Source organism: Etheostoma spectabile, chromosome 14, assembly GCF_008692095.1.
Source record: "Etheostoma spectabile isolate EspeVRDwgs_2016 chromosome 14, UIUC_Espe_1.0, whole genome shotgun sequence".
Taxonomy (NCBI): Eukaryota; Metazoa; Chordata; class Actinopteri; order Perciformes; family Percidae; genus Etheostoma; species Etheostoma spectabile.
In genome coordinates, this window is record NC_045746.1 from 24,399,257 (window position 1) to 24,416,086 (window position 16,830).

The following is a 16,830-nucleotide window of genomic DNA, read 5'->3' on the forward strand; positions in this document are numbered from 1 at the left end:
CAGGGGGCATAAGTGTGCACCCCCCATGTTAAAATACAGGGGGCATAAGCATACGCCCCCCATGTTAAATTCCCATAGAGGCAGGCACATTTTTATTTTTAAAGGCCAGTTATTTCATGGATCAGGATACTATGCATCCTGATAAAGTTCCCTTGGCCTTTGGAATTAAATAGCCCCCCCCATCATCACATACCCTTCACCATACATAGAGATAGGCATGGGTTTATTTCAGTTAGACTAATAGCTGGTTTGGTTTGCATTGAGAGATGATGTTATGGAAAGTTCCCCATGCCTATCTCTAGGTATGGTGAAGGGTATGTGTTGGGGGGCTATTTTAATTCCAAAGGCCAAGGGAACTTTATCAGGATGCATAGTATCCTGATCCATGAAATAACTGGCCTTTAAAAAGAAAAATATATAGCTCAGAACGGTCGATGCCCTAGTTGGCCAAACTCTATACATACGGCTCTGGTTCATATTAAGCCAGCTGCCCCTAGTGGCTGCAATTAGGCTCTGCAGGCTCCACAAACCAAGCACCTAAGTCGGACCACTCTCTCCCCTCTCTGTGATTCTGCCCATTGGGGGACTCCATTTGAGTGATGACACGTTTTGTTTTTTTTGGTATATAAATTCAAAGTGTTACATGGTACGGATTGGTCTTTGTGTATGCATAAACACACACACCACACACACACACACACACATACACACACACACACACACACACACACACAGTCAGACCAGGAAACATGCCAGTGCAACCACGGACTTCCACTGTCAACCAGTACGCCATTTTTGATGCCTTGCTCACGGGTTCCTCCCCTTCTCCCCCTGCACAGTGCCGTTCAGAGTCCAGCCACTCAGAGGAGGAGTCTAGTGGAGAGGAGGATGAAGATGACCCCATGTCCCTCTCGCCCGCCTCCTCCGCCTCCTGCCACCAGCCGCCTCCTCCGCTCCTGACGGACCGTTCTGCGCCCAGCGGCCTGCCTGCCAGCCCAGCCCAGTGGAGCGTGGAGGACGTGTCGCAGTTTATTTCCTCACTACAAGGTTGGAAGATTTTTTACAATAAAAATACTGATTGCATCTGTTTTGTGCATATTGCACTTCATTAGAAACCAAATGTTACATTCCTCCAACTGTGTCATTGATCTGTTATTAATGCTTAGTTTATGTTGCACTGGCTTCATATTTAAGTTGAAATATCAGTGTTTTTGATAGGAAACTGAATGAGTTTTGGAACGTTTGGGGTCAAAATAGCTCAATTCTCTTATTTTCTGTTGTATTATTGCCTATTGTTTAGGCCCTAAACGGTCATGGAATAGAAAAAATAATTGACAGATTAATCGATAATGTGATAAATAATAACTTGTTAGCCCTAGTTCTCTGCATTTTTCTTTGTAAATTTCTGCTCTTTTCATGTTGTCTGTATCTTTCCCACCTTTTTTGTTCCTCCTCCATTTACATTGACCTTATTGCTCTTTTCTTCCTTCTGTGTTTTCTATTTGTTGCCCTCCTTACCGATTTCTTGCTCTCCATTTATATTCCTCTTCCTCCTCTTGGCAGGCTGCGAGGATCTCACCTCCCAGTTCCTGTCGCAGGAGATTGACGGACAGGCGCTGCTGCTGCTGAAGGAGGAGCATCTCATGTCCACCATGAACATCAAGCTAGGTCCCGCCCTCAAGATCTGCGCCCACATCAACACCCTGAGAGACTGATGTCAGTATTTCTATAAACCCACCATGTTCAAAGTCAAGCCCTGGGACTTTACCCCAAAATCCTGTTCTGCACCCAGTTCAGATGTGAAACTGGTTCCAGAGCAGCCAGAGTCCTGCTGGGGGATGTATAAGGTACAGTTCATTTTACAAAAACCAAGCCAAGGCTTTTTAGCTCTACGTAGGGCTGTAGCACTTGAATCTATTGTTGATTTCTCCACCCTGGAGCACATATTCAAAGGTCCTACTTGCACAGGAGTGTTGTTAATTACTTTATTACCAACTATGTTTTGGTGAAGATACATGTTCCCTAGAATGTTATTTCTGTGCAGGACCAGTACTTGCAGTCGGAAATAGTTTTTACCAAGTGGTTTCATTTTGCTGTTTAGTTGCACAATTTTAGTCTTACGCCTGCATTGTGAAATGCAGAAATTAAAGTTTTGAGTGTATTTTTAATGCTGAAGTCATTTGTATTGTGTGATCAGTAAATAAACAAAAAGTTAGATCCATAGTACTCGCACAATATTCCCACATGTTGTGTACAAATACTGGGCTGTTCATTCCACAGACCTCGACCTAGGCAGTGCTTATCCTGTTTCAGTTTTTTTTTTTTTATTATATTTGATATTTCTGCTGAAGTTGAACCAAACCTTGAACAAACTGCAGTGCATTCATTGCATATTGTACAGGAAAAGTATTTTTTTGACAGCTTTGCCCACTTTAAAATACACTCATGATTCTTTTTTTCTTGTTTTTGAGAACAATGTTGGTTCTAGGTGAACACATGGGATTTTAAATGCAACTTTTCTTATTTAAGCCACCATCGGCAAAACATTAGAACACAAATGGAGTAAGAGACACTGAATTTAATTCATATCCAACCAAAACTAATGTGTCAGTCAAAAGTTTAAAGACAAGTATTTTATAAGGGAAGCACTCGGATGATTTATAACGTCACTGTTATGTCAAAACTGTTACTTTCAGTCATTTTGTAAAACAAAAAAAAGGCTTCATCATTTTCAAATGGTGGCACTTTTATATTGGAAGTAGCCTACTCTACAGCTGACAGGGTACGGTTAAAGTACAGGGTACTGGCCGCAAAAATGGCGGACCAGAGTCCAAATGAAACCCACATTCGTTGAGGTTCAGCAAAAATGTCATATATTCAAGTGAGGCATAAAAATATTGCAAAAATACTCCTGTTGCATATTGTTTTCTCACATCCCTACCCTACTTTTTACACACGGTGCACATCAACATTTGATAAAACACTACCGTTTTCACATTAAGAGTTTTTCACTCGGTATCCCCAGGAGATCCTGTCTTTTTATGTTTTTTAAACGGAGGACTTTTTGTTGACTCTACTCTTTAAAAAGGCCTGTGATTTGCAGAATCTGTTACTATTTTGTTCGGTCAGGCAGTTTCAGGATCACTTATCTTCAAAGGGTTCAACCAGATGTGTGTAAGCCAAGGGTAACATCACAGGCGTAATTTTGTGAAGTGATATACAGTTGTTTTTTGAACTGTTGAAAACCGATGAAGAATGAAAGTAAGCAGCAAATGTAAGCTGTTGATTTGAAGTATCGTTAGGCTACATTTATCAACAAAGCCAGAAGGTTCGTAAAGAAAAAATAGGCTGGTAGCCACATGTGGACCTACGCTTAGATGGATAAAAACAAAAATCCTACTGGAATGAATGAGTGTGTGATTGAGATGAACTTAAACTATACTGTAATAAATGTACAATTTGCCTTTTCATATTTAAATGCACATTTGTTTGCTGGAATGCCTTGTTTCAGCTTTTTACTGTAGGAGTTTTCTCATATTATCTCTGTGTGAACCTTGTGGCCTTTCTCGCTAGTCTCTACCTATACCTACCTAAACCTATAGATGAAGATTGTCTGTTTTTTTTAAACTGCTTTTCATATCATTCCTTGTTTAATATTAGTGCTTACTTTTTTACTATTTGTCATTTCAAGCAATGACATCTGTTGCCTTTCCCCCCCCCAAAAAAAGCGTGACTGAATTGTAGCTACCTTGATCGAGGAAATGTGCTGTTTTCCTAATAACTTTTGTCACATAGCGTGTAACTACCAACAGTATTTACCTTTCTAGCTAGCTATCTTTGGCTTTATTGTTAGTGAATGTGGCTATTTCAGTATTTTCTTTCGGAAAGAATAATAGTCTTTGATAGCTGTGTTTCAATCTGCAGATCCCTCGGCATATTGGGAAAACCAAAAAAATTAAATAAATAAAAAGCACTTGTACAGCATTACAAGTGATGTGTGCCAGAATTTCTTAGTGAAATCGTTGCAGGTCTGTGGTGATATCCAGTATAACATCTGTTGACACGCAGACCATTGCAACGTTGTTCATTCAATCATCGTTCTCCCTAAATGTAGCACTTTTCTCACAAAATGACAGTGGATTCTGCAAAAAGACCTCTTTTTTTTATATAAAGAGGCTACTTCAGAATCCAAATGTGTTTGCTTGCAATAATCAGATAAACTGCTAAATCCTGGACGGACTGAGTTTGGAGAGGAGACGCTAACAATACTATCATGCAAATAAATAACCAAGGAACTGTTTTAAAACTGTGATGTCTGTTTTTATTTTGATATTGAACTAAACTGACCTATGAAGGTAACCTAACCCTGAGGGGTGACTGACTCTTTTATGGTGTTTTTTATTTGCATGTCATACTTGGCATTGAGTGCTTCCAGTGCGCACCGGGAGCTATCCATCTGACATGTGAGAACAGATCGTTACAGGTTTATAGGGCTAGGGTTTTTTTTTAGCAAACCGGTTCATTTTCAGCATAGCAATGTCCTTAGTCACTGTTGCTGCAGGCTTTCAAGTTTTGAATTAAGGGCAAAGTGTTACACTGTATTTATGTGACATGAATTGTAACTTCAGTCTCAGAGAAGATCCCGTTGGCCTTGGGTTATGTTTAAGTGTCACAGAGATGATATGTTTGGATTATGGCTAAGGTTGTATTCCGTTTAAGGTAAGGGAAAACAGACTACAGAATATGAACACTTGCATTTTCAGCCAAATTATGGGCTTCAAAATACCAGTATTGTCACAAAGTAGACAACATTTGATGGCCGTTGATCTTTAATTGATGACCACAAATGTATCGGCTTTTCAGGATTGGTGGGTAATAAACATTAATTGCAGGACTATGTCGAAATGTTTCCAGCTGACATTTTGTTTAGTTTTTCTGGCTAACTAGGTTGATAATGACCAATAACCCTGCAAAAGGGTGTCATTTGAAGACATTGTACCTGGCTAATTGTGTTGTAACGATGCAAAAAGCTGCAGTTAAAAGTCTGCATCCTCATCATTTGATCGTCCACATCAAAGACACAGTATAACTGTCACTTCACACTGTACAAATTGCAAAGAACTTGCATAGTTTTCTTTTAATTATATTAGTTTTTTAATGACCAAAGATTTAGTTTACAGAAAAATAAATATTTACAGTCCATATATTACTCTTCAGACATATAAAGGTTAAAGTGTTCCAACAGTACAAACAAATAGAAAACAAAAATGATGTTTCATAAACGGTATGCATTTTCCTAATATGTTCTAAAAAGTTATTTTTAATTAATTCTTCATTCTTGCACCGGAAGTTGTTCTGTCCCTGCTTGCTGAAGGCCGCACCACTACCCGATGTGAGTCACGCGTGCAGATTTGAGTCACGCGTGCAGATTTGAGTCACGTGTGCCGCTTTGCGACAAGTAGCCTACAAGATGCTAACGAGAGACTTCTGTAATGTCAGTACAGTAAAAATGGACCTACTTAACTAAGTTTATTCACTGCTGGCTACAAGTTAGCATCAAACACAACAAAGGTTGTGGTTCAGTTGGCATGGGCATTTGAGCTAAAGTTAACAATCAAACCATCATAGATAGCTCAAATGTTTTTGAAATGATTTCCATTTTGTGTTAATGTTTGTATTGAGAAAGGTTTATTATTTTATGGATTTTTACAAATTTCAGTATGACACCATATGCCGTAAACAGTTTAAATCTGAGAATGCGCAACTCACATCTGCACTCGATTTACATCGGGTAGTGACAGCTGCCTCAAAGCTCTTATTTCTGCCCCGAGGACTGAGGAACGAGCATCGAGGAGGGATCTTAGAGGAGCTATACGCGAGGATTCACGAGAGCAGCCTTCCCGGAAGCCGTGCAACTGAAAGAGTTGCTAACTCCATAGACAGTTGTAAGAAAGACTCCAGTACCAGTGTAGTCCAGACTGATGACGTCCTCAGCGAATCAGAGCACAGCGTAGTCGTTTGCCTCTTCATATCCCGCCTCCTTCAGGTACTTCTCGAAGTCCATTGGTCCGGGCACTCTGAGAACTGTGCGCCCATTGGCTGATTTCTCTCCCGCCTGAAGTGTTCTAATGAGCTCCGACATTGAGAGACGTTGTTCGGGGCGCCAGTTGCTGCAGGCTTTGATGATGGAGTACCTACAGAACATGGTAACAATGTAAAACCGAAACCCAGCGAAAAATATATTCATCTCTGCCTAGATAACAAACTTAAAGTTAGCATATTACTACAACATTTTAACGATGTGGGTCGTCCTTCAAGAGAGATGTGTCGTGGTCGACCGTTGCAATTGTCGTTAGCTAGCTTAATGTTAGCTAACTGTTGCAACGTCAACATTAGCTTAATGTTACCTAATATTAGTTTTATCTAACTACTTAAAAATGTGTTTGTCTTTCTTGGCTAAAGTAAAACAACAACAACACTAACACAACTTACGCATTCATTCTAGTTAGCCTAGTTAACTAACATATTATGTTATAAAGCTAAGTTTGACATTAACGTTACATAACTTTAGCTAACTGTTAGTAAGGATTATGTTGCCCCTGCTAACGTTAGCGGATGTTAGCTAGCTAACTTAAGCCATGTTAATTTACATGTTAAGTGCTTTCCTATTAAACTGTAGCTAACCTTCTATAATGTTAAGTTGTATCCTAGTTTTAAGTTCATGTAGCTATTCCGTTAGGATGAGGAAGAAGAGTATTGTGTCAAGAACAATAATTTGATGTTAGCTTTTGATACTTTTGAAGGTTTAGCTAACTAGCTAGTTTATGACAACGTTACTTTTGATATGGATATAGAATGGTAGGTAAAGTTTACATTATTCAAACATAATATAATATACTATTTGTTTGTCTTACAGTGGCTTGGAGCAGGTTGCCGGCCGTTTGAGATGCTTTTCTCTTTGTAGATACTGCAGAAGTTCATTCACCTCGATCTGGGCAAATGGCGGGTCACCTGTATTACATGGGAGTGTCATGTATTAGATGGAAGTCTCTTTGATTAACGCACTAAAAAATATATATAAATATATATATATAAAATGCACTAAATAGAGAAATGAATATGCACTAAATACAGAATCACAGAAGTTTGGGAAATATTCTACATCTCTTAAAAATGTGTTGTATTAGTGTCTAGTTTTGGCTTTTATAATTACCTCACCTCTGTTGTAGGAATTATAGAAATGTGTTTAAGAATCCACCATAGTGCTGTTCATTATCTTTCAAAGAAAGAGTTCACACTTATTTCTCAACTTCTTTGGAAGGTGTATTTAAAAATTTTAAACACCTACCTAGTGTGACCATTTCATAGAGAAGTAAACCAAAGGACCATCTGTTAAAAAGAGGGAGAGAGAAGGGCATTATGTCATTAATGGGAACAGTAGGTGCACATTTGCATCGAAATGCATCCTTTATCTCCTTGATAGCCAGTATACGTGGGTTTAAACACACAGATGGTTAAATAATCATAATTGTGCACCAGAAATGTGCAATGTCTGATTAAAACCCAGTTATGCCTTCATTACTCAACCTGGTTGATTTTTATGTAACATCAAAATGTTATAATGTGACTACTTTTTCTTTTTGATCGCATAGAAAAATCCAGCTGATCTCTGTACTTTAACCTCTTGATGTGTTGTGAAATGTGCTATTAATTACATAAAACTATAAACATATAAAATATGAATTTGAACATTTCAAATAGGTTAGATTTTCAACATCCTGAGATAAACTGGGATAATAAACAAGCTGCAACGTCAAGCGTGATAACTCGGTTGGGACATTTCAATGACATTGTTTATATTCAGACATCCTAATTGCATTATTTAATATTCTTACAGAGGACACTCACACATCGCTGCTCTGACTGACGGCTCTTATGCTTAGCACTTCTGGGGCCTGCCACTTCCTCATCTCCATGTCCTGCCCCTGTGTAACGGGCTGTGTTCTCCTGCGGTAGGCTGGGCCCAATCCCCACAGCTTTGCTGTCAGATCTCCACCAACCAGAACGCTGCGTGCTCCCACGTTGCCATGGATGCAGTTCTGACTGTGTAGGTACTCCTAGAAGAAACAGGGTATTAAGAGGGATTCTGGAAATGAGGATTGTTTTTAGGACCTGGCTGTGGATATTCGAAAAATGTAGCACTACAAGGATACTTTATGTTTTCAATTGCCCTTTAATAAACATTTGAATTGCTGTTTAATCTTTTATGTAAATCCCTTTAAATTGCCTTGTGGCAGAAATGGGCAATGCAAATAAAGTTGCCTTCCTTTTGCCTTACAAAAAATATGACTTACAAATATTAACCAGACGTAACTTTGACATTCATGTTTAAATGATTTAAACTGTATTCATTTGCAGAATTCCTATTTTTTGATTAACCTGACAACGCAACAACATAACCTTAACCCGAGAGAGATGGTACTGATGAGAATGTTTTTTCCCTATAATTGAGACATCAGGGGAAAACTGACAGATGGATAGAAATAAACAGACTTTTGTTTTTTCCGCCATATCATTACATTACATGTAATTTAGCTGATGCTTTTATCCAAAGCGACTTCCAATTAAGTGCTTCCAGCCCTGAAGGTGCAAACTCCAGACAACAAGTAGTAAGTGCAAGTACATTAGCTTTAAATGAGCAACACTACAAAGAGACATGTGAAAGTGCAGTTTCAAGATTTTTTTTATTTGTTTGTTTTCTCTCATGTTTATCCGAAGTGTAGTCGGTGTGGTGTAGTGTTTTTAGCCTTCGGCGGAAGATGCGTAGGCTTTCAGCCATCCTGATGTCAATAGAGAGCTCATTCCACCGTTTGGCAGCATAACGTAACATATGTGGAGGATATAGACAGATTGTGAGATCAACAGTAAGACAGAATGAGGGCTCTCACAGAGAGAGACTGACAGACAAATGGCAGTTCAACCAACCAGAGCAGAGGCCACTTGTCCTGCCATGGTGAAGATTCTCTTCTCTGTCATTTCACATGGAGACTCTAAACCCGAGTTATCCTTCAGTGAGAAAGGAAGAAAGGGAAAACATTTCACATGAGTTATTGTTTACTCTCCTCATGGTTGGATTCTAGAATTTTGAGTCAGACTACCAGACCTGTTTTTATATGGAAAAAAGAAAAGAAATTGCCATTTGAACCTGAATAATTGGTCTATTTTTGGAAATTAATATATCACTGTACCTGTCGACATCTCCACAGGTACCCCAGCAGATCCCTGTGCTGCAGCTCCTCGACGACCATCATGAGGGGCGGCTGCACTGAAACCACACCCAGCAGCTCGGGTAGGGAGGGGTGCGGCCCCAGTCCTGACACGAAGGAAGCAAAACCTAAAAAGTGCTGTTTCTCACTGCTGTTTGCTGTCTCTGAGGAAGAGGTTAGAGATATAACATAAGAGAGACTTTATTATCGATTGATTGAGAACAGTTAAACATGTTAACAGGATATTGTTTCACTTTTATTAAACGAGAAATTCACAGAGAAGCAGTACTCTCTTCACAGTTGCGTCACTGCATGTTACATTTTATTTAAAAGAATATTAACCTTTTGTTTGACACACAACCACACACACACACACACAACTGCAATTATGCTCAACCACTTTTAAGGTTTTACTGCTCTACAGATCATTCAAGAGCCCTATGTGACTTGAATACTAATTTAATTTTTAATTATGTACAGTGTATATAAATGACGTGTGTGTGTGTGTGTGTGTGTGTGTGTGTGTGTGTGTGTGTGTGTGTGTGTGTGTGTGTGTGTGTGTGTGTGTGTGTGTGTGTGTGTGTGTGTGTGTGTGTGTGTGTGTGTGTGTGTGGGGGGGGGCTTTGTACAGCTCACTTTACCTTTCAGAACCCTCAGGATGACGTTTCTATTGTCCATGCTGGCTCTGTGTAGGCTGGATGTGTCATTAGGCTTTAATGAGAAGGACGCTGGCAGGGCAGTGACCTGGTTGAAGACTCCATGATGCCTCTCTGTGTACATCTGAGGTACTGCATGCTGCACTTCTTGAACTGACATTGGCAGCTCTTCATGTTCCAGTGGGTTTATCCCTGGGGGAGCTTTTCAGAGACAGAGAGATACACACATATGTGTGTGTAGTTCTTTGGTTAATTGAGTTAAAATGAAAACTGTAACAAAAATAAGATGGACACCGAGCCTTATGCATGCTTTCTCACCATCGACGCCTTGTAGGTGATGTCTGTGGCTGTGCCTTTGATTGGCTCTGTTCAATGAACTGTGGGAGCGTTTAGGGGCTGTGATCTGTGTCCGCTTATGTTTGGGTTCACACCTCAGTAAGAACAGGGTCAGTAAGGTGATCACGGTTCCCAGGAGGAGCAGCGTAGGGACGATGATCACCGCCTGCATATGCAGCAATACAGCTGAGAGGGAAAGAGACGTTCATGTGTAAATGTCAAGTACAATTAGGAATGAGGATGTATTTCATCAATTAGAGATGGACCAATTGACCGGCTGGTGACCTGCCGGTCAGTCTGACAAATGCCGATTTTATGCTGGTCAAATTCACTCAGGTGCCGCATGATTTACATTGCACAATGTCAGCATGCAGGGTTTTCGCCATATGCATGTAGCAGCACAGCCGTCTACTCTACTGATCTGAGGCAAACAGTCAGACGCTCACTCTCTCTCCCTTTTGGAGGCTGAAAAACTGGAACATGAAAACCGCACTCACGCGGGTCTCGTGAAATATGACAGCTATTGTTTATTGAAAAATAGCGTTGGGCACACTGATTTTAATGAATTTACTGTTTGTCAAACCCCAGATAAGACAAGAAGCTAACGTTAGCGAACCCCGCTGACCCCTGTAGGAGATGCTGTATTAAAAGAAGACGCTGGATTCCTCCGACACACTGTATTAACGTTACTCTTTAAAACACTTTCCAGGTTAGTGGGGATACATACTGTTCAAAACCAACATTAAAAACGTATTAATCTTCCCTGAGCGTTTAGTTTAGTTGCTAAACTGTGTGTGAAATGAGCAGTGTCATGAAGTCATCTGTTTCAGGTAACGCACCTAGGGTACGGTCTATTTGCTGGATTGTTCCAAGGTAATCGTCGGTAGCTAACGTTAGCAGATAAGCCTGTTGACAACATTGTTCATATTTATGTACAATGACAAAGCAAACTTGCCAAAAAAAAAGGAACTACACACTGTTTTCAGGTAACATTGCTGTTGACATTTAAACAGGCCTGTGTGTGTGTTTTGAGAAATATCATTATACTGATAGGCTATTCTTTTACTTTTGTTATTTATATATTATTCTATTGCCATTACCTGTTTTCCCTGTTTTTACAAAGGCCTACAGATGTTTAGTATGCTAAATATATCACTTTTTTTTAGTTTGACATTGGATGTGAAAAGAAGGAAATGGTTCTTCCATAACATTGCACTTTAGTAGTACTACTACTACTACTACTACTACTACTACTCCTCCTATCGATACTCCTTATCGGTTTGGTTCTTTGTCGATACTCCTATTGTTTCTTTTTCACACTTTCCCGAGTCAGAGTGACTTTTTGTGTGTTAGCACAAGATATTTATTCTCATATCAATATATCTATACCCAGCTCTATTGATAACCTTATTTTCTGTTATCAAATTGTCACTCGCTAATTTCCCAACTAATAACTCACACTGTGCGTAACTTTGTGCAGGTTTGGTTTTATTGTTGTGCTTCGGGTACTTTGACTGTTAAAAGGTTTATTCTCTGAAGTGTTGACAGGCTGCTCTATCTTAACATTACCTCATCCTCCATTTATACAGTATTTGAGTGCAACAACCCTAACTCTGTATGTATGTATGTATTTATTTATTTTATATATATCTTTATTGCAATGGTACAAGCCAATCAATTGTATAATCACTCAGACATGTCGGCAATTAAATAATCAGTTCCCAGTCAAAAACTGGAAAAGCTCAGGAGTTCACATTGTTCAGTTATAGATTTGTTCTATATTTGGATACACTGCTAGCTCTTTAATGCAGTCATTTTTTTATTTTGTATCCTGCTGCATTGTTATTGCATTGCCAACATTACACAATTAGGCAGTAAGACTGGCCCGGGCACTAGAGTGAGTCATTCAGAGACTAAAAGATTCAGACAGTGCTGAGTCATTGATTACACACATTTTCCCGTTGAGCCATTGATTAGCTTTTTTGATAGCTTTGCCTGGCAGGAAATAGAAATTTCTTTTCTGGTTACACAATCTTTTACCCAATATTACAATGTTTAATATCGTATTCTTGGTTTTTAGACCAATGCGCCCTTTAATAACATTACTACAACGCATGTTAGCTGTAGCAATAACAATCAAATCCATTATTCTACATACTTCCTGTTGTTAAAATCCTGATGTTAATCTAATGTTCAAAAACAAATAAATTAATTAATAAAACAATTTATCATATTATTTTAGTGAGAACTCATACATTTTTATTTACGCGTTTCTGGATTTATTTTTAAAATATACAGTATATCGGCATATCAGATTTTTGAATAACCAAATATTCATTTCGGTATTGGCCTTAAAAATTCTTTATTGGTTGGGCTCTAATGCCGAGGTGAGGGATTGATCCAAGATGCTGGTGGATTATTTCTGATTTTATTTTTTATTTTTTTGTGTGTGAAAAAGGACATCACTGAGTTGCAGAAGGAGGTTGTATACAAGTGAGGGGGGAGAAAGTCGAGGGGTTGGGTGATATTGTTAAGTAGGGAAAACGGTGACTTGGAGATTCCTTTGTTGGCAGTGATTTTACTGGAGTAGCAGTGGGTTTTGGTGCTAGCAATTGAGGCCTTTGGCGGTAGCAATGGAAATGTTAGAAAGAAGAAACCAGAATGCAAGCTACTGGTCCGTGTAAACATTATATTCTTGTTGGGACACATTCCAAGACTGTGTGTCTTTTGTAGAATGGTAGAATAATTTCTTGTCATTCTCATGAAAGCCTCTATTGGAGCTTGAACTTTCTACACCTCTCCTACACAAAGACTCAATACAATTCCAACGTTAACACCCAGTTACATGTTTGTTAACCTAAGACATCTAGCATTAACCTAAGACATCTAGCATTAACCTAAGACATCTAGCATTCCCATTCTTTTGATTGGTTGACTGCAAGTCAATTATCTGACTCATAGCTGAGTTTGTGCTGTGAAAAAGCACGCATGTGGGGTAAAGACAATTTAAGGTGCTTAACAATGACAAAAATAAATTCAAAGAACGCAAGCAAATATTAACCAAAATCCACCCTAACTCCAGATGGTTAAATATCATCAATAACACGAGTTATATTATAAAAAGGTTATCCTCCTGTTAAAAACTCAGTACTGTAACTCAATAGAGGACTGAAGAGGTCATGTCTTGGGTATGACCTTCAAAACGGCTTTGAACCAACCTTTTGTTTGCAAATTGGTTACCAGGACAAATCAAGTTACTGTAGTAGGCCTGATGTCAGCATGACCTCAGCAGAAGCATTCACCGTTTGTCTATTGTCAGTTACAACCGGTCGTCAGACACCGCCTACCAAGAGCCTGGGTCTGTCCCAGGTTTCTTCCTAAAAGGAAGTTTTGTTGCTTGCTCTGGAGGAAACTACTAGACCTGTTGGGTCCTTGTAAATTCTGGAGTGTGGTCTAGACCTACTCTATCTGGAAAGTGTCTTGAGATAACTCTTGTTATGAATTGATACTATAAATAAAATTGAATTGAAAATTGAATAGTTAGTTCTAACATTAAAGATATCTATTAAATATTGGAATATAGGCATGTTTTGTTATGCCATTTGCAGAAAATGGGAAGAATGCGAAGAGGACTAGACAAACCGCATTTAAAGGAAAAGGGAATGAGGAACAAGAATTGGAAATCAGAAAGTGTAGGTGAGAATGAGAGAGAGATGTGGAGTGGTAGTTATGTCCTTACTGCAGAGGTGGTCATTCTGTGCACACTGAAAATTGGCCGTGGAGTTGGATGACATGCTGGAGAGGAACACAGATAGATCAGCATTACTATCAGTTGGAGCAAGAGATCAACATTACCTCTGCTAAGCAGCAACCCTAAATCCTCTAAGCTTAGACGGAGTGATGCCGCTTCTGCCTCTTATAACTCTAAATACAGTAGTAGCTGTATTTAGAGTAGCTAGTTCAGATTTTAAAGGGGCTTAAGGAGCTATCAGTGAAGTTCAGTAAACAGCAGGGCACACGCCCAGAAGGATACCGACCTTTAGTAAGCAACATTTCAGACTGTAAATATTAACTGTGGCATTTTTTATTGACATTATACTTCAATACATAGCAAATATTAACTGTGACCTTTTTTATCTGAACTCACAAAAAGGAGTGCTCAGTGACTTGTATTTTATGTGTATAATTAACCAGCTCTCAGTTACATAGATTATAGAGAAGCAGAGATCACCATTACCATTGCTCAGCAGTGACCCAAAATCCACAAAAGCCTGCAAAGGATAACCTGGCATTTAGCAGCCCATTAAGCTTCTCAAATCACACACATGATACGCCAGATATATTTTATCTTAACATTTCCACAGAACTGTTAATGTCTCACGCCAGTAGTGTTATATTTACCATACAGTATATTGCTATTTTGAATGAACACCTCTGCAAAGGGAGTAGCTGATCAGTTGGTTCTGAGATTTGAGGATGTCTTTCTAAAATGATTGTAGTTGTGAGCTTCAGAGAGAGTCTAAGCTCATCACATCATTTTTTCCTAAGTAAAACAAACTTGGCAATAAGGCATTCGTCAAGACAGCTAACTGGTAACTACAGACATATTCAGGTGAAAGTCAGCAGCTAAAAAGGACACAAATTGTCCTGGATTCTCTGCTTTTTCTTGTTGATCATATGAATGACAAGTGCGAGCCAATTATCCTGCTACATCCTGTGTGATGTTGCTACTGCATGTACATTTAGTAGTGATTTATGTAACAAAAAGGATCTTGAAATAATTTTTTTTATTATTTTTGTGATATGCCAGTTTTTTTTAGGAACTTTTCTATGCAGGGAAACCCCTGACACTGCTGTTATGGACATTTCCATATCACCATTCCTTACGTAATCAAATGGTAAGGCTCCAATCAGACAGAGCTACCTTACCCTAACCCGTTTTCCAGGTTGGAGAACATTTTTGTGTAAACCTATAATTTGGAAGGAAAAAAAGAGAGAGGCTTGCTTTGTCTATTTATTGGGGGTAATTTGATCCTGTTTACTTGAAAGTGTGACCCAGGTATTCTCAAACAAATACATTTAACACAATTTGTAGATCTTATGTTCAGGAGGTAAATCAGGAGGTTAAAAGGATTAACACATGTGTTTTAGGGACACACTGCTGCTTCCTGGATGCCCCTGATGCACGTATACTGTTGTCCTCCTGTCAATCTAATTTGTTAAACAAATGTAGCCATGAGTCTGTCTGACTGGTAGAATCAAAACACTACTTGCCTGAGATTCAGCGGTTTACATTTGTATAGACCATTTCACAGCTGTAAACATACACCTTCTAAATGTGCCCAAGTTGATTTCCTGTTGCAGTGTATGTGAATGACATATAACGGGACATTAACAAGGGTCCAGGCTGTTGCCTGCCAATGGCATGCCTTTGAAAAGGTGTATAAGGCCAACAGTTTAGTTTATAATGTCGTAGACAGTCCCCTTTTAATTATCTGCACAGTAAAAAAAAAAAAGCAGTTTAAGCCTCTACGGCTAATTTCCAGCTGTAGCCTCCGGCCAGTTGACAATAGGCTTCCTAAAATACAATAGTTAGTTACATAAATGACATTACATGTCATTACATCACATTATAATGACCCAGGCCCAAACAAAAGGGTTTAAGACATACAAACAAGTAAGCACAGATGATGGCAAAGGCATTTAAGCAGTATATGTAGTTAAAATAATACAAAGAAGACGAGGGAAAGGAGAATAGTCACAGAGACCACATTAAAAGCATATAAAAGACATAACATGGAGCAGCAACAATGACTATGTCACACAGTAATGTTACAGGTACAGCCTCCTCCCTGATAAAGAAACAGAACAAGGTCAAGCTAACAGATAATCAACCAGTGTTAAATGTATAAATGTTACCAACCTAGGCAAATATCAACGTGTTTTAAACAGAAAACTTAGTTTAATCAGAGATGAAAGAGACAGGTTGCCGCCTCCTCATTAAAATCAGTTTGCTTCTTTTGTTTGTAATATCAGTTTAGGTCTAATCGGCCATTACACACATTTTGCGCCTGTTGTGTCCGAATAAATGATGATTTTATTTGGCAGTGACTCCTTAAAGTGTGTAACTGTGTCACAGCAGACTGATAAACTATTAGGTTACTCATCGCTTTAAATGAGTTTTATGTGTCCGTGGAATACAACAAAACACTAACAACTGACAACTTAGTCTCTAAGTTGATGAAAAGGATTTTTTGAAAAGTTGCCTTGGTCTTTTAGCAGCTATATGTTGTTTCCATGCCTACCTTGTCCTTTTCTGTGATCTGAAGAACTGTTTCACCAAACAGTTAAACACATGTTGTGTACTGTATTGTACACTACAGGATGAGGTGATGTAATGTTTTTGTTAGCTTTATAGTGAAGACACTTGCTCAAGGACATTAAATAACAGGTTTAAAGTGTGTTTTGACTTGTTTCATGTGGCAATAATGCAGCGTCATCCTCATCTTTTATGGCATGGAACCAGTCTTATTACAAAGTTTACTTTCCGTAAACACAGTCCTTTTTTTGGG

At 38.9% G+C, this 16,830-nt stretch overlaps 2 protein-coding genes across 2 annotated transcripts in view; both read left to right on the forward strand.

Annotated features, from left to right (window-relative positions):
* The window catches only part of LOC116701431 (polyhomeotic-like protein 1), an 18,518-nt gene extending 14,212 nt beyond the window's left edge, over positions 1–4,306 (forward strand). Inside the window, 2 exon segments of the mRNA XM_032535138.1 lie at positions 840–1,047; positions 1,564–4,306. Coding sequence (XP_032391029.1) covers positions 840–1,047; positions 1,564–1,715 — 360 coding nt within the window. The 3' untranslated portion in view covers positions 1,716–4,306.
* A 3,591-nt stretch (positions 4,307–7,897) lies between these two features.
* The window catches only part of LOC116702047 (chloride channel protein 1), a 51,834-nt gene continuing 42,901 nt past the window's right edge, over positions 7,898–16,830 (forward strand). The window contains exons 1-3 of the mRNA XM_032536102.1: positions 7,898–8,107; positions 9,267–9,441; positions 12,738–12,740. Of these exons, the coding sequence (XP_032391993.1) occupies positions 8,088–8,107; positions 9,267–9,441; positions 12,738–12,740 (198 nt within the window). The 5' untranslated portion in view covers positions 7,898–8,087. The remainder of the gene's footprint in view (positions 8,108–9,266; positions 9,442–12,737; positions 12,741–16,830) is intronic.